The sequence below is a fragment of the Ambystoma mexicanum genome, chromosome 4p (assembly GCF_040938575.1).
Source record: "Ambystoma mexicanum isolate Mex_15411 chromosome 4p, UKY_AmexF1_1, whole genome shotgun sequence".
NCBI classification, from domain to species: Eukaryota; Metazoa; Chordata; class Amphibia; order Caudata; family Ambystomatidae; genus Ambystoma; species Ambystoma mexicanum.
Window position 1 is genome coordinate 1142298433 of NC_090927.1, and position 18859 is coordinate 1142317291.

The 18859-nt window shown below is 46.0% G+C and overlaps 1 protein-coding gene across 5 annotated transcripts in view; it reads right to left on the minus strand.

Annotated features, from left to right (window-relative positions):
• Positions 1-18859, minus strand: part of UTRN (utrophin) — a 2010688-nt gene that overhangs the window by 1530884 nt on the left and 460945 nt on the right. For all 5 annotated transcript variants that reach the window (XM_069606729.1, XM_069606726.1, XM_069606725.1 and 2 more), the window contains 2 exons: positions 17989-18139; positions 7881-8000 (listed from right to left, as the gene is read on the minus strand). In XM_069606729.1, the coding sequence (XP_069462830.1) occupies positions 7881-8000; positions 17989-18139 (271 nt within the window). The remainder of the gene's footprint in view (positions 1-7880; positions 8001-17988; positions 18140-18859) is intronic.

Here is an 18859-nt window from a genome sequence, read left to right on the forward strand (position 1 = left end):
TGCCCGTCGGGAAGGAGCAAAAAGGACGACGAAACAGAAAAGTGAAGCAGCGAGTCCAGAGCCTGAGGTGCTGTATAAACTGTGACATTGGGACTTGAAGTTAGAGCCATATAAGCTAGGACACAAGCTAGACGTTAAGTAGAAGAATGCAGCGTGCATGGTACATGGTGGCATGATTGCGGGAGATATGCGGACTCTATTCTCATACCCCTATAGACAGTTTAGACAGGTTACCAGTAGTATGGTAACCCCTGCTGAGTTCCTAGTACCGGCAAGCCGAGAAAGGACTAAATGTGGGATCGCCTGAGATCCAGGGATGGAGCTGGGCAAAAGTTGGGTATGGAAAGGGAGGGGGCGAAGGAAGGGAGTTGGGGGTTTTGCAGTGTTATTAGTTAGGGAACGAGCTTACGCACACGCACTGCTATGCTTGCAGTGGAAGGGGAGGAGGGTCAGCGGGGGGGACTGGTTACGGTTGAAATATGGGTGATCTTAAGATAGTAACCTGGAATGTCATGGGTGATCTTAAGATGTAACCTGGAATGTCAGGGGGCTCAACAGTTACTTGAAGAGAAACAAGATTCATGATGTACCCCAGGAGACAGAAAATAGCTATTGCCCTAATACAAGAAACACACCTTACGAAAGAGAAACAACAGGTAAAGAGAAAATGGAAGGGGACCTCTACAGGTGCAACATATCCGGCTTATGCCAGAGGAGTGATCACTTGGGTGGCACCACATGTCCCCTTCCAATTTCTACAGTCCACGGTGGAGCCTGACGGGAGAATGGTAGCAATACGGGATTGACTGAAAATAGAGAAATATGCATTATTAATACATACGCCCCAAACCAAGATACAGTGGCCTACTTTAAGACCCTATATAATAAGATGAGCCCATACCTGGGGGGCATGGTCATATGGGGAGGTGATTTTAACTGCACGCTGGACCCAAGGGTAGATAGGTCCGATAAGAAATACGATAAACCCACCCCCAGGGCCCTAGGGACCCTGCTGGGAGACCTGTGGCTGGAGGATATGTAGAGACTACACCACCCACATGATCGACATTACTCGCATTATTCAGCCCCACAAAATTTGTACACAGGACTTGACTATATGTTCGCCTCACAGGAGATGACAGGAGAAATAGTGTGATCAGAATATAAAGAGAGGGTCCACTCGGACCACTCGCCACTGGTAGTAACATGGCAATGCGTGCCTCCAAGAGCTAGCATCCCAACATGGCAACTCAGAACCGAAGCATTGAAAGATGCAGTGTTTAGGGAGGACTTAAGAGAAGAAATCGTACAATACTTTGGAAAGAACACTGTGAGTGTAGATTCGGCCCGGCACTCTATGGGAAGCATTTAAGGTGGCGGTGAGAGGATCAGCGATCGCCAAATCTAAAGGGCTGCAGGGAGGCATATTACGAAAGTTGCAGAAGGCGGAGGCAGAACTAGTGACAGTCCTGGGTAGAGGAGGTGACTCCCGGGAGGAGACTGGGCTGAAAACATAAACCAATTGCAGAAGGAATGTGCAGAGCACTGGGAGAGAATATGTAACCTAAACTATAGAAATACAGCACGCTGGGGGAGACAAGCCAGGGAGATTGCTGGCATGGCTATACAAAAGCAAGACCCCTAGACCAACGATTAGAGCAATAATGGGGGAGAAGGGACAAATACTAGATACCCAAGGGGGTGTGAACGGAAAGTTCTGTGAATTCTACAAAGGATTGTATGAGGACGTGGGAGGAGGCGAAGGAAGCGAGATAGCGTAAATACTAGAGGATATTGGCTTACCAAAATTAAGTGCTGAAGAGCGAGAAAACTTAGATGCCCCGATTACATTGGAAGAAATAGAAGCGGTGGTTGAGCAACTACCTACCAGGAAGACCCCGGGAGCGGATGGACTCCCTACTGAGTTTTACAAGACGTACAGGAGGGAAGTGCTCCCCCCACTAATGGCAATGTTAAATGAGGCATTCGAGACTGGGATAGTGCCAGAATCCCTGAGAGAGGCCATTTTTATCCCACTCCTCAGACCTAATAAACCAAACATAGAATGTGGGTCGTAAAGACCGTTCTCGATGCTAAACCAGGACAGCAAAATACTCACGGCTGTGTTGGCAAATAGAATAAGACAGATCATAACCAAACTAATACATCCCGACCAAACTGGATATGTCCCGCACAGAAGTATATCCGACAAGCTTAGACGGCTCCACCGTGTCATAGAGCAAACAGAGGGAGACACGCGTGAGTTGGCAATTGTATCGCTGGATGCAGTAAAGGCCTTTGACTCTGTCAAATGGCCTTGGCTGATGGCAGCCCTAACAAAATATGTGCTGGGACCCGGGTGCCTGAAGTGGGTGAAATTACTATATAGCTCACCGCTAGCCAGAGTCAAGGCGAGAGCTATCATCTCAGAAAGGTGGCAACTCAGTAGGGGCACAAGACAAGGCTGCCCTTGGTCCCCGATGTTATACATCCTCGCATTAGAACCCCTAGCAATATACCTAAGACAATAATACAAGGAAGTGGGGATCTATACAAAAGGGGGACCACACTGAATATCGTTATATGCAGATGACATGTTGTTATACCCAACGTACCCTGAGGAGAATCTACAATACATTTTAGAAGTAATGGAGCGATTTGCGTTGCTCTCGGGCATCGCAGCCAACCCAAGGAAGTCGTGCATATTCCCCCTGGGGAGGTATATAGGGTCCTGCGGAAACTACTGCCAGTACTGCAAATACCTTGGGAAACCAGCACCTTTAGATACCTATGGATTGGCATCTATCACACGGTGGAAGCAGAATATAAACATAACAATGTGAAAGCGGTAGCAAATATCGAGAATAGCATGAGGTTCTGGACTAGGCTCCCCCTAGCCATGGTGGGGAGGGGGGCACTGTTGAAGATGGTCGTATTACCCAGGCTACTACACTTTTTTGGGAACATACCATACATGATACCCAAGCGATTCTTTGTTAAACTTCAGAGTATTTGCAGGGGCTTTATCTGGCATGGAACTAGGAATAGAATAGCCCTATAGAAACTACAGAATACGTATGACAAAGGGGGGATAAAACGACCTAATTTTGAGAACTATAATTTGGCTAGTCAGCTACAATACGTGGCTAAGTGGTTAGCAGAAGACTCAACATCAGAGACCGGACTGTTGAGATCTGAATGTGCCCAGTTCTTCTTGAAAGAGTGGATATGGCTGCCCAAACAAGAGATAAAAAGGTGCCCGGGGATGTTGGAACTGCGATGGAAAATATGGCGTAAGGCTTGCCAGACCATAGAGAACCTGACCCTGTGTTCTCCGCAGGTGCCGCTAGTGGCACTGGTTGGAGGAGATGTACAATTGAGGAAGATAATCCATAGGCACTGGGAACCTGTGGGAATTGCAACAATGGGAGACATATGGCAAGAAGGAGAAGTGAAAGAATTTAATGTGTTGGTGGAAGAAACAGGTTTACACCAAGGATAGTATATCACTTATACCAGATTAGTGCGGTGTGTAAGGGAAACATGGTCTGAAATAATGCTGGATGATCAACCCGATAAGGCTATTGAAACAATGTATGATGTCGCAGAGGGAGGACACGAGGTTTCCCGAATCTATGAATTGCGGATGTCCAGTGTGGGTAAGGAACCGACTCAGCTGAGACGAGACTGGGAGGAGGAAGCAGGGGAACTCATGACAGATGGGTTGTGGGAGCGGGTCCAAAGGTATCATAAAGGGTCTAGAAATGTGAGACGACAACAAATACAGCTATATGTAACCCACAGAGCATACATGACCACCAGAGGATAGCCAGATTCAAAAGCACAGAATGGCAAATATGCCCCAAATGCGGGGAAGAAAATGCAGGTATGATACACATGTTTTGGGCATGTCCGGAAATTGGGAAGTAGCACCCAAATGAAATGAGAAAGAGATCAAGCTAAATGTGCAATCAATGTGGGCATGCATGGTAGGGGGGTTTCCAAGACCACGTCAACTGAAACATGCGAGCAAACTCAAGGACTTGGCTTATATACTTGCCAAGCGCAGAATTGCCACGGGGTGGAAAGCATGTAATAGACCTAAAGGTAGAGATCTGGTGGAACGCTCTCCAGAAATGGACCGAAGCAGAAACAACAATATGGAAACCCCAACGGCCTGGAAACACTTAGTGGCCGCACTAAAGCAGTCCACTCAGGACTGTTCAAACGATGATACCTCAGAGGATATTGATGGGGAGGCACCCCTAGAAGGGAAAATGGCAGAAGGCGAAGTGGTGTAAGCTCGAGTTGGGGGGTGGATTGGGGGTAAGCAGTAGATATTTAACGATATTTCCTTGATGTTTTAAATGTTAGGACAAGTACTGCTGGGTTTGTTCGATGTGGATTGTTGTAAAAAACGAATAAAAATTGTTTTAAAAAAAAACTTGTTATGCAATACAAATGGTGCTCAACCTAGTCACTCGTTTAATCCAAGAATGAGAATAATTGGGAGTACAAACAACGACAGCAGCTTAACCTACTTCAATGTAATGTGTCCATAGCAAACCAAGAGATGGGATGGTTGGAAGGTGTAAAATTAATATCAACCGCTGCATCACTCTCCCAAACCCTGCAGACCATTGTTCAATTACAGAAAGGGAAAAGGGGAAAGACCATATGCAAATCAGGCTTGGTTCCACCCCAAAAAGGGCAGTACAGCATGAATTGTTTGGTCACATCCCTTTCTGCACAAGACCACAATCAACCCAATAAGTCACCAATACATATAAAGAAACAGCTATGACTTTGGGTAATAAATCAAAGTTTTTGAAACAGTCATCAAAAAGGCTTCAACTGGCACACTGCTAACATTAACTGGTAGAAGGAGTATATGAATTTGAGGTTATGTGCTTTTGGAAGGAAAGGCTATTGTCAAAAATGAATCCCAGGGATTTGGATGAGTTTGACAGCCGAGAGGTAAATCTTTCCAGGAACATGTCATTCAGCCTCTGTTGCACAATATGTTTGGTGGGGGACAGATGAGGACAAATTCGGGTTCAGTTTAAGGTAAGTGTTTGATGTCCATGGATAGTAGCCGGACATTCGCAGAGATGAGCGTTGTCCTGGGGGCCAATGACTTAAGGTACAGCCGAGTGTCATTGGCATACGGTTGGTGTCATTTAGGACAGTTCCCAAGGTTTCAATGTATAGATTGAAGAAGATTGGGGAGAGAATGGAACCATAGGGGGACCCCATACATGACTGGGAGTCGGTTGGATCTGAATGAGCTCATCTGTACGACCTGGTGCCTATCAGATAAGTATGATGCAAACCATTTTAGGGCGGTTCAGGGAGAAGCCCATCCTATCGGGGACGAGGAGGAGAGGAGTATATGACGAACAACTGTGTCAAAGGCAGCTGTGAGGCCTAAAAGGACTAGGAGACACAAGTCCCCAGTGTCAGTGATTCTGAGCATATTGTCCCCCCCTTGCATTGTTTGGGGCAGAAGGCAAATGGTAATTGCAGAGGAGATCAAACTGGTCAATTTTGGCAAGTAATTGGGTCGCAACTACTTTCTCAATAAGCTTCCCAATGAAAAAGGAGCCTGTGATAGGTCTGTAGTAGGTGACACACCCAGACGAGGAATAAGACCAAGAGAGATTGCAAGGAAAACACAGTTTTATATAATATTAATATGCCAGCAAAGAACTCTGCTGCCCGAAAGCTCTCTGCCAAAAAATTACACGGGCAGCACATTAAAAAGTGCAAACGCATCATCAGTGACAATTTAGTATAAGGCAAAAGTAATGTTGCTCGTTGTGGATGACATACATAGGTGTGCTCCATATGAGATGCCAGGCACGGATTGGCTGCTGCTTCCCAGTCGATCTTGGTGCACGTGGGTCAGCTGAGCTCATCTCCGCTGTGAAAGCCGGGTCGTGAGGGTGATACATTCTAACTAATCTAAGCTAAACAACAGGAACCGGTAATTCATGAACAATGGCAGATACCCGAGCCTCGTGTGAAAGGGGGTCTTGTGAGGAGAGAGAATAATATATCGACATGCCGAACTCCACATTCAGGGCTTGGTTAATACCGCAGTTCCCGCACCCAAGTTTCTCCTGCAGGGGTTTGATCTACTACCTGCCTTCCCTGGTGCCTCATGATACAGACAGACGTGTGTTGCTATTGGGAAAATATATTGCTGGCCAGGATTAGATCTGTGGTGGATAATCTGAAATGGGCAAGACCAGGGGGTTAGATGGTTATCGGCATGAAAGAAATTTGGGTTGGGGGGGGGTCGGGACGGGGAGGCCAGGTGGGCTCTGGTGGGGTTGGGGTCGAGGGGACACAGGCAGTTTAGTGGAGATGGATGGGCATTTGTGCTGTGGCCTGTTTTCTGTCCCACGCTCTCCGCAGAGCGCATTCTTTTAAACGATACTAGGAATTTGCAACATTGGGAGGACAGGGAACGGATACACTTTCGTGGGAACAAGGCTCGTGCGGAGCTGGCCTGATGTGTTGATGGGCCCTTCTGTGTGGGAGGGCGGGGATGCAAGTGCCGCAGCCTCACAGAGGGGTGGTTTTTGGACCTAGTAAAAAAATGGCGTCTAGGCTTGATACAAAATGGTGTCTTAGTGCGAAGACATGGGTGATGTGGAATCGCACAAAAATGTCGCCCTCATTGGTACGCCCCCGCAGTTACTGCGACTTTGGTGGCGCACAAAATGAGGGCAACATTTACTGCGCCCAAGTAGAGCAGGGGTTGCAGGGGTTTCTGGGCGCCGTAACGGGAGTTGGGGATTGCGGGGGTATCTATCCCCTGCTTACCATTTTGGTAAGCGCGGGACACGAGAAAGAAAAAAAAAAGAAAAGCACCCTGCGACGTCAGCTCTAACCCACGTTAGTGGGAGTAGCTGATGCCGCAGGGATAGCAGGGTGCAGGCAACGCACACAAAAGTGTGCCGCCGTGAAAGGCAAGTTGGGGGTTGGGAGTGGAGGTACGAAGGGAAAAGCAGGCCGGGGAAGCGGGCACAGTGATCTATATGATCACTGCGCCTCGCTGTAACTGGCGTCAGCATTTCGGCCGTCACAGTTATGGGCGGCGCAGTGATCACATAGATCCAGTGATGTTATTCGTTTAGTTTGCCATGTTATAGGGCTATCACTCGTATCATGGGGGACAGGGGGGCTCGTCCCCGCTTTGTTCGATGGAGTTTATTTATCTTGGCTGCAGCTAGGGGGATGGGGGAAAACTATTCCCTTCGCAACATAGGCTAGGTCCTTTGAGTCAAGCAAGGGTTTTTCGAGAGGTGGTCCTAGGAGACCTCGTTGTCAACAAGTCCAGGAATGCACCTTCAGTGAGGGAGGTGTTCACAATACAGAGGAGTGTGTTAAGTGCTGGGCCAGTGAGTTGTTTAATTAGGAAGGCAGGGAGAAAGTCGACGGTGTATGCAGTTTCCCAGGGGGATAGACAGAGCTCTTTTTTCTCACAGACAAATATGAAACATCAAGGTAAATACAAAATACGGCAGCAGAATATTTAAAAAAAAGATGTAAAACAATAAAAAAGCCTCAACATTAACTCAAACTGTTCACCATGCTCTAAACATTGCAGCACTGTGAAAGGGTATCTAATAAAAGGGGTAGGATTACAAAAATAAATGTCCAACCCTCCCCCCTCAATGAGACACTCCTTGCAGCAGAAAGTTCTAGCAAGCTCGTGACTCGATCCAAGAGCCTGTGCATGAAACTGAAGGCAGCTCAATTAAATGCTTTTCTAAAAGGGACCCTGGCTGCTGCAGACAAAAAGGTACATGTAGGACCACATGATTCAGCAGACGATCACGAATTCAAGAATATACACATAACCCACTGACCTGTAGCTGGTGCTCAAGAGCAGCTGTGGCGCTCTCGCCACTGGTTTCATCAACAATCACCACCATGTGCGTCAGAGAGTTCACCTTCACCTGCTCCACCTCCAGGTCACCCTGCAGCCTCTGTATCAAGAAATGCACAGATTGGTGAGGTGCGGCTGGAATACCAACTTGTGAAATGTCTTGAGAAACGGGCACATTTTGATTAACAATATTTCAGAAGCTTTGGGTTCAAGCTTGGAGTCTATTCAAAGTGAATTGTCTGGTGGAACAATTCGAGATTAAACTCTTCTGCTGCTCGTAAAATTGCTAAACATCCTAATCTTCTGGGAAGGTCTTCCGTCACTTTAGATAGCATGAGCGTGCCCTGGGATGACCATAACAAGCATGAGTGTGCCCCGGGATGACCATAACAAGCATGAGTGTGCCCCGGGATGACCATTACAAGCCAGAGTGTGTCCAGGGATGAGCATAACAAGCATGAGTGTGCCCCGGGATGACCATAACAAGCATGAGAGTGCCCTGAGATGTTAATGGATATTTGTACTGCGCACTATCACCACCGCAGTGGTCCCCTGGCGGTCTGGCGGCTCTGAAAAGGGAAGGGTGTGAGTTAGTGGGAATAAGCGGGAAGAGAGCAGTGATGTGCTGTTGGTAGCCTCAGCCCTGTTAACACCGTTTGCTGGGCTTCGGGTGTTTTCTGGTCGGTAGCCTTTGTGTGCTGTTGTGGGAGTCTATGTGTGGTTTGTTTTGTGTGTTGTGGTGTAATGAAATCTGTGCGGTTTGTTGACCTATAGGGTTGTGTTTGGTTAGAGTTTGAAAGGTGTATGCAGAGAGGTGAAATTGTTAGTGGGTTGGTTATTGGCATCACTGTCTAGAAGTGATGTGCTAAATTTCCGGCCGATATTGGTCTGATCTACACCTAAAAGATTGTTTCTTGTGAAATACAGAAGCTGACTCAAAGTACGCTTGAAGTTGTTTTGTAGCCACCTTATCTAGAATTTTTAGCAAAATGTTTGTGTTGGTGATGGGCCTTAGGTTTTTTGCGTCTTTACGGTTCAGACCTGCTTTCTTCACCAGGGGGTAATGGTAACAATCTTTATTTTATCTAGGACTGGGGTGTGATCGAACGAGGCGTTGACCATAACAAGCATGAGTGTGCCCGGGGTGACCATAACAAGCATGAGTGTGCCCCGGGGTGACCATAACAAGCATGAGTGTGCCCCGGGGTGACCATAACAAGCATGAGTGTGCCCCGGGATGTCCATAATGAGGGTGTTCACATCTGCATCTCTCTGCGCAAGGGATCAGTGCCACCATAGGGGTTAAAAGAAGATTTAAGTGAGATGTGGAGTGGCAGATAGATTTTCTACACTTAAAACTACTCTGAATACTTCAAGTACTAACGCTGTGTATGTCCTCTGCATTACATTCTCACGTTAACTACATTCATATTTAATAATAAATACGCTTAGTGCTGCAGTAACATTCGTGGAGCACTGAAATTGTTCAAAGAACAAAAGACATTTCTTTCAAATGCATAGTGTAATTTAAATTTTTAAGGCAAGAGCAAACTACTATATATTTGTATGTCTTAATCCTGTCTCTATTTGAAAGAGGCACTACCGTTTGCAGTTGGAGGGCACCCAATTTAAGGGGATTTGCTTGCTTGGAACAGGTGGGAGAGCGTGTAAAGAATTGATGTCCTATGCTAGAGAGGACATCGCCCCTGGGCGCATTTATTAATGGGCAGAAATTAAAACAGTCTCAGTACTGCACATCATGATCACAGCTGGGTAGCTCAATGCTTAACACCTGAAGTGGTGTTTGAGGTTAGGAAGAGTTTATAAACCAACACAAGAGACAGAACACCATGTCCAGAAAAGAAAAAAGGCAAAAATAATGAAAATGTACAGCATGACGGCTTTCTTCTGTGTGTTAGTCACAATGGCGGAAATCAACATGACTGACTGAAAGGAGTTAACCATTTCTTATTTTTTTTTAGCCAGTTGAACTGGAAATCATTGAAGTTTAATCTCAGAATAATTATTTTACACATAGGATTTTTTTTTTAAAGAGATGCTATATAGACATCACGTATCCCTTTGAAGTCCCATTAGTGTGATACCCTGTTCCGATCTCTACTCTAGGGGTCTGCAACCTTTGGCTCTCCAGATGGGTTGGACTACAACTCCCATCTACCCTAGCCAACATAGTCAATGGTGAAGCATTATGGGAGTATTAGTTCAAAACATCTAGAGAACCGCAGGTTGCAGACCTCTGGGACTAGACTGTGTGTGTAGGGTCAGTAAGTCGTGTCGGTCTGTACATCTTGGAGATAGTCTGTTATTCTGTCCCTTGATCCTGCAGAACCTGTCATCCGTGACACTTACATTGGCAAGAGAATGGAACCAAAGGGATAAAGCAAGAAGTTTCAGTATACATGCAGTCCAGCAAAGAGAAAATAACTAAATAAATAGTATTCCCTTTATATAAACTTAGCAAAGCGTTTGACACACAAATGTCACACGGTCTCTGTGCTTCAAATGAAGAATAAGAGGATGGCAGAAGAAGGCTTCTGTCTTGTCCCACCAGCTCCATGCGCTTTAACTCCACCTGCCTTGCTGCAGCCACCTTAGTGAAAACCACCACTCTTTTAATGGTTTGACAGCCGGCTGCAGGCAGTGGGGCTGCAAGCGTGGGCCAGTTCAGAGATGCTTAGAGACCGCCACCCTCATGTCCCCATCCCAGTTCCTGTGACTCTCTGGCATCTCCGAGGCATGAGGAGGGTGTGGGAAAGGCTGCCCTGCTGGCCCACACCTAGTAGGCTCCACCTCCATGTAATTTCAGGCAGGCCTGGTTGCCTCCCTGGCGGTGCAGGGAATACATTTGGCAAATTGCTTCCACCAAGTAGATTCTGTCCTCTGGTTTGCCCTTGGATACAGTGCTTAGCCCGGCCGCCCAGCGTTGATTCTACTTGGCACTATAAACAGAGGCGTCTCTCTCATTATAGGTCCAAAACCACTGCTGTGTTCTGTGAGAATTCAGATGTCCCACTCCTCCCCCCACACACTTTGACCTAAAGTTTGGCATGGGATTTTGGCCTGGCCCAATGAAATCAAAATTCATATTGTTTTAACAAAAATAGTCTAAAAAAAAGGATGTGTTTATTCTGGCAGGGTGAGGTGGATGTCGATTTGTGAACAAACCTCCGCAGGATAAAGGATGTACTCAATGTTTTCATGCATGTACGCATCCTGTGCTGGCCCATTTCGAGCAGTTTAATGTGGATTCATTTTTAACTGAATAGGCCATGTTCAAAACTCTGCTAGATCAAAAGACGCAAGTGAGATGACGCAGCAGTAGTTCAGGTTTACATTTTGGGGGAAGTAAAGTGTGTGTAAGACACCTCTTTTTGAAGGCTTAGCATAAATATTTAAGTGATTGGCGTGGGATTAACTATTTCTGCAATGGCCTCTGGTATGAGTCTAGTTTTGGGACACACTCATTTTTAATGTCGAGCAAGGCATTAAGGCATAACCTTAGTGGCCTGGGCCGGGCAATTTCGCCTGGGCCAAGGTCAGGCGAGTGATGGGGGTTGCCCAGCCACAGAGTCGGCAGGTCAGCTAAGACCAAGAGGATTTTTTGTAATATTCCCGATTGAACTTTGGCTACTATGCCAGTTAACAATGACGATGTTTTGCAGAGTGCCCCTAAGGCAACCAAACTAGGCGGTTTGGTGTCACTGTATGGTTGATGTGCTTATACATGATAGATAAAGCTGTGTGTGAAAGAGGAAGAGGATTTATATTTTAAAAAAAACCTTTAACAATGGTGTGCAGATTGGGGGATCTCAACTCGGGGGGCCAAGAAAGAAAATCCTTGCAGTCTAGCCCAGTAAGGAGTTAGCCCCAGAAATGCACACCGTAAAAGTCTAAGACTGGCCTGTTCCTTGACCCATCCACTTGCCCACTCCCCTTAGCCTCTGTAAGACGAGGAATAGCCTGGGTGAAGAGTGTTAGCTAAGAATTGATGTAGTGACACTGTGTGAGATTACACACCTATCTGCTTGGTATTAGGTAACCCCCCTTTTGCTTAGGTCTGTACTGCACAAGTTGGTAGTGTGGCTGAGCAGCCAGGCCTATCTCACGAGGGGTAAATGTGAGCTGTAGAACAGTAGCAATGAAATACACAAATACAAGTACCCAAGTAACACTTAGACTCAAGGTTTCAGTTATAAAGTTATTTATTTAACATCAATTTTTAAATAAGCGTTCTTTAAAAAGGGCAAGATATGTAACACTGTAAACATACTTCAAAATACTTTTCAGAATCAATCAAGTTGGTGGATACTCTTTGGTCATGCTTCTTACACACTTCCTACACCCTGAGGTGACTTCATTCACAAGGACAGTAATGGCATTTATACATCACTAGTTATACTTTGCAGATTCTGAGGTTTCAGAAAGGAAAGGTTTAAGGAAGGAAAAAGGTTAAACAGATTCTCAGTATATGTGAGAACAACAAAATCTTCCAATGAAATCTAGACAAGCCTTTGTTAGGGAGAATTCTCAGAAATGTGCCAATTCCCTTCTATCCTAGAGACCCCCAGCTCTTCTGCTGGACTTCAGGACTTTACATTTTTATCCTGGAGAGAGGACCACCTTTTTCCCACTCTCATGCATTTTTCATTGATTTGAAAACTGTGTCTTTTGACTTTAGAGTCTGACAAACTCGATAGGCATCATCTTTTTACATTGCATCACCCAGCACCTTCAGTGCAGTGACACAGGGAAGTCTTCCAGATTTCCCCCTCAAAGTTTTAAATACCTTCTCTTGCTTAAACTACTGTTTCATAGAGCAGTAAAGTGAAATTGACTTTACTTACATTTGTAACTTTCTAGACCCAGCACACCCACTATCTTACAATAGGTTACTGGAGAGGTTACTTAGTATCCCCTTTGTCTAGTTTCTAATGTAACATTTCTATGTTACACTTTCTACAATTAATGGCTGGTGGCAGTGGTTTACTTTTTCCTACCATTGTGTGTTTCTACCGCGGGCTGCAATTGCAGCTGCAGTTAAGCACCCATGGGTGCCCATTTTGTCAAAATGGCCCTGGTCTTTTTTTGCCATTTCTTATTGGAAAGGTCCTTCTTGAGATTTACTTTGCGCGCCAAACCAGGTTTGGTCCCTTTGTTCATTTTGTCTTTGGCGGGATTCACTGGTGAAGCCCGTCTCTGGCTTCAGCGTGTCTGGCAGGACAGCCACCCTGCTGTGTGATTGACAGCTAGGCTGCAAATGAATGGGAGAAACCTGCATAAAAGGCGAGGTCTTTTGCTTGGAAGGCAGAGTTGACCACTGAAGGAATCGAAAGAAGAACTTGGAAGAGACGCTTGCTGCAACTCCTGGACCGTTGGTTTGCCCAGTGAAGCCCTGCTGCATTGCTGAAGCTCCGAGTTCGCCTCGACTAGAGGAGTCCTCCAAAGGACGACTTATCCCCCCTTGGGTTGGTGGGAACAATCGACCCCAGGACAAACATCTGAAAATCCTCTCTGAGCTAGCTGTACTTCCATTGCTGCTGCAGGAACCGATTGCTAGGGAGAGGAACACTAGAATCGAGTGTCATCTTTAAGTCAGACCCGAGCACCAGGAAGATCCTCCGGACTCCCATGAAGCAGGACTGAACAAGCCTGAGCCACTTTAACAGAGTGCTGGACCCCAGATGCGAGGAAAGTCCATAAGGTATCCGAGAACCGCAGTGGTGCTATTTGCGAGAAGCTGAAACCGCGAAGATATGAGGTTTGCCCATTGCAGCTGCCGCTGACCTTCAATTCGTAGTGCAGGAGTCCCCAGACGTCCTCCCTCTTGTCCCCACAACTGAGGCCCAGGAACAACAGGATCTGCCATACTACAACTGGAACAGAAGCCAGCTGGAACCAATTACTTCAGACCTAAGGTACTGTGAAACTAAGGGGTTGCTTACCTCTTGTTGTGTAGCCTTGCTAGCTCTCAGTTGAGACTTGTCTTGGTTGCTTTTGCAGAGTTGCTTGCAGCTTTGCCGCTCACAAGGCCCCCAGCTTGTGGCCCAACAGTGATTTCATTTTCTACAAAGATTTCTAAAACATTGTGCAAGACTGTTTTACCTACCTTCAAGAAGTGCTTCAGGTAACCTAGACTTTTGCTCAATTGACATTGGCTGGCCTAGCTCCCTGAAAGACTCTTCTAACCTCTTGACTTTGTGCTTTAACTATCCCTCAACAAAAGTCACACATTCCATAACTTGTATAGCCGAGAAAGGGTTAATTTACTTTGCATTGGGGGGTTCAAAAAGTACTTAACTGCTTAAGAATATTTTTTAACCATTGTTTTATTCACTCATCTTTTCCTTTTGACACCAACGTCAGTATTGCTCTAAATGTATCAGTGATATATCAGTGTCCACAGTGTCCTAGTTATTTAAGTCACCACAGGGTGTAGGAAGTATCTGTGCGCCATCCCAAATGGATATCTGTTTTATTGAAACTGAGTGTGTATTTTGGAAGTATATGATTGTGTTACATATTGTGCTCCCTTGTAATGAAGGCTTATTCACCTGACTGTTAAATTAATAAATAATTGTTTAATCAAGAAACCTTGAGTGTGTTTATGTGGATACTTATCACTGTGAATCTCTATGTTATAACCCTATAGCTCAACATTGGCCCTCTTGAGATAAGCCTGGCTGCTCAGTCACTCTACCAACTTCTTTAGTACATGCTTATACCAAAGGTTGGGTTAACTATTACCAAAGGTTGGGTTAACTATTGCCAATAGGACAAGGCTGGTGCAGTCTCCCACAGGGTACTGCATACAATCTTGCCTAACAGCCTTTCCCATCAATAACAGTCTAAAACAAGTTACCACCTATGAGGGACAAACAATATCAAAGTCAATGGGCTAAAAGAGTCTGCAGGGAGCCAGGACAACCAAAGTCAATTGGAGCACAGTCTATGGAGCTGAAGCACTTCTTAGATAAAAAGTCTTGCACACAGTTAGAGAGTTTGTAGAAAAATCATGTGTAGGGTCACAAGCTGGTTAGCCTGTGAGAAGCAGAGTTGGAATCACGGTCTGCTCGGGGGAACGAAGCGTAGAGGATCGTGTTACTCCGAGCACTTCTCTGGGCATACTCCTAGGTCGGGTGCTGGTCATCCGCAACCGGGATTAGAGTGGAGTGAAGATGACGGCGCACTCTTACCGAGTACCATCCTGCCCACGATACAGGTACTTCTTCTGGCACTGGGCTACGCGCGCTGGTAAGCGGCTAATGCTGCTCTTTGACACTGTCATCTTAGGTGCCGCTAGCTCGCGGGGCTTAGTGGCCTTGCAATTACCCTAGGGCCATGCCAGTCACGAAGCTGCAGTCAGAGTCAGGTCTGGGTAAGGGCACAAACCTGTCCACCGAAATGGAAACTGCCCTCATACAAGGGCTAACCTCTTCTTGCACCCCCTCCAGTGCCACGAGTAGGGAGATTTCTTCCTTACATCCCTCCTCACAACCATAATTGCTGACACCTTCCAGGAACAGCAATCGCTTATTAGATTTCAAAACTCTCAGTGCCAAGAGAAGACTGAAGCTCCAGCAATAACAGCTTGCTTGCTCCAAACTCTTGCTTAGCAGCAAAGAGTTCAAGAATTACCCCAATGATGCAGACAATATAGAGGGCCCTCTGCCATCTATCTCTACATCTTTACATCCAATGGCAGCCAACTCCTTAGTTGATAAAGGAGGGGGATAATTAAATCAAGGAAGCAGATAATGCAGCAACCCACTCATTGATGTGAGTCCCAGCTTAGGCTAATTCAGCAAAAATTAAGGGGGGGGGGGGGGCAAAGCAGTTTGGACACAACCCAGCAGTAAGCATGCAGAGAGGAACGGCTGACCTTTGGTTTCCGGAGCTGTGGAAACCCCTTCAAGAGCAGTTGTAGCAGGACCTTATGGCCTGTACCGATGCAGGCGATTTTCTGAAATGGATGATGTCCGTAAGCGGCAAAATGGTGACCACACTTTCGGTTAACCCAACACAATTAGATTTCACTGAGCCAAATAGGACGGAAAATTTCTCACAAACTTCCCCCTCAAAAAACGGGCTTCACCAGTGCAGTGAAACAGACTTGACGGAGTTCCCGCAAGTAGGCCTGTCCTCCCAGATGACTGCCGTTACTCCCATCCCGGTGCCTGGTAGGGAGGAAAAGGCTCTGAGAGAGACGCATAGGCTATCTCTTAAGGTATCCTCCTTGGCGGCTCTTCCACCTTTCACCTCTTCCACCTTGCAAGGATATTCGGCAAAGAAAGGTTGAAAAGGCCAACATTGAGGACCCCAGCCTAAGGAGATTCGCTTTGAATCCTAGATTGACAAATGGTGCTGCAATGTCAATATAGATTGCATTATTGTGGGATAGGGGTCTAGTCCTCTTCCACCAATCTGGAAATTGTACTGAACTGATAAGCTAATGTTGAAGACTCTCACTGTAGTCTCTCGTGTTCTTCTTGTTCTGATGCTGTGCATTATATGCCCTCTTAATTTAATTGTTATGACTTAAGTTATGGTATCGTTTATGTTCATGTTTTTCCTTATTGTTGGTGTTTAGTATTGTCATATGTATGATTCATGTTAGCGCCCTGATGCCTGCGGGCTTTCGGCGCTTTATAAGCATACAAATAAAAATAAATCAACTCTAAAAGGTAAACCACTGCATGTCTCAACTGAGAAAAGCACAGCTCAAAGACACAGAGGTAAGTACCCCAAGTCTAAACAGTACCTCGGGTTTGAAGAAGAGTGGTCTAGCTGTATTCTGTCCTGTTGCAACGATGCAAACTCTGGGTTCCTGAGCCTCAGTCGTGAGGACAAGCGGAAGGATGTCTGGAAGGCACCTGCGGTGGTGGTTTGGAGGTTGTCAGCAGCTACGGGCTCTTTTCGGTTCAGCAGCACTTCGGGGTTTCAGCGCTTGGTAAACAGCACCGTTGCTGATCTCGGATACTCGTTGGGCTTCCTTCACTTCTTGGGTCCTGCACTCGTGAGGGGACTCGAGCTCTGGTCGTCCTGCTTCTGAAGCGTCCTTAGTCGACTCCTGGAGCTTCTGGCCGTATTTCAGACATTGCACTCGACTACGGATTTCTAGAACCATGGCACTCAATTCTTGCAGCAGCGAAGAAGTACAACCAGTCGGGGAAGATGGTCCAGTGGAGTTCGTCTCGGGGTTAGTTGGTCCCACTAACCCAAGGGAAGAAGTCGTCCCTTCCGGAGCTCATTTGTCGAATTGAAAAAGGAGTTTCAGCACAGGAGCATTGCTTCACCTTGCAATTCAAACGTCCAGGAGGATGCAGCAAGCTTCCTTCACAGTTTGTCGGGTGTTTCCCTCAGTGGTCGACTGACAAGTCCCAAAACTCTCGCCTTTTAAGCAGGTTTCTCCCATTCATGCACAGGCTAGGCTGTCAATCACACAGCAGGGTGGGTGTCCTGAAAGAACAGACAGCCAATCAGGACTGTTCGCATTCAGGCATTCCTAGAGACAAAAAAAGATGGAGTTTCGGGAATCTCCCTCACATCCTGCCTTTCTAGACACACTGGAGCCAGCAGCGAAAGGCAAAACGAACAAAGGGCTCAAATCTGCCTCGACACACAGTAAAGCCCAAGAAAGAACTCACAAGCAGAAAATGGCGAAAAAAGAGAAGACCAGGCCATTTTGACGAAATGGTCACCCATGGGTGCTTTACTGCAGTTGAAGGTTCAGCCTGCGGTGCAAAAATTAAACCACTGACACCAGCCATTTAAAGTAGTAGTACTTTTATTGCCAGTAGTATCAACCATGTTTCTGATGCAATGAACTTTGTTCTGTCATGTGTGGAGGCGTGTTTTATTAATGATTTGTGGGAGTATATTACTGTAGCGTTTAAACGTATGGCAAGACAACTTTAAGCCTTTCTTATTTGTATACATTTTAATATATCAACTGTATTGTATTTTATCTGCTGTTAACGGTGAAACCGGAATTAAAGTAGATTTCTCTATCGAAGACCCCCTGCTTATCAGAGTGCATTCGCAGGTTTCTACAGAGGAAAAAAGCATACCTTATGCTCTTCAATCTGCTTCTTGAAGGACTCCAGGTCTTCCGCCATGGACTGAGTTTCCATCTTCTGAATGCGCTCTTCTGTGAGGGTCAACCAGTCGCAGAGCTGCTGCAGCTGCTTCTTCTGCAGCTCCATCAACACCTCGTGAAGCCTAGCAGCAGAAGAAAGCAAGAGAGAGTGAGAGTGCGACACACGAAGGGACGGCAGGGCACAGAAGAAGAGACTACAGCACTTCAAAGCAGCAGCACAAAGAGGGCATGCCATTGCTTCATTCTCATCTGCTTCTCAATTCTACTCGGTTGATCCTTACACTTTCAGCTGACAAAAGCAAAGATTGAGTGATTCTGAATTTCAAAAGCAGACTCTTACTGCAACATATTGGTCTTGAAAGCAGACTTCTATGGTTACATGGTGTGTCTCTTGTGTTTTACTTACACAAATTGCATAAATATTCTTCAAATGGGCGGGACACACAAGACCAAAGAACAGACACTGTATCACAATAGAATAGAACATTCTATTCTATCAGAATGTTGATGCATTCACTAGTCTTTTTGCGCAAAGAAAATAATGTTCAATATTACTCCAGAGACAGCATTTTCCAGACACACGCCTTACATCGAGTTCTAGGTGGTGTTGCTGTATATACTATGCATTGGCTTGTGAGTCAAGAAAGTCACAGGCTGTTTAGATTCCCCAGTCTCTCTTCATAGGTGCAAGGTCAAAACTGTGCCCCATTTTGACAACCTGTCTGTGGACTCCAACACATTGTAATACTCCTGGAGATATGCACCTCCAGAACTGAACACAATATTACAAAAATACATCAGCAATGATGGTAACACAGGAAATACTAGATCGATTGTGACTT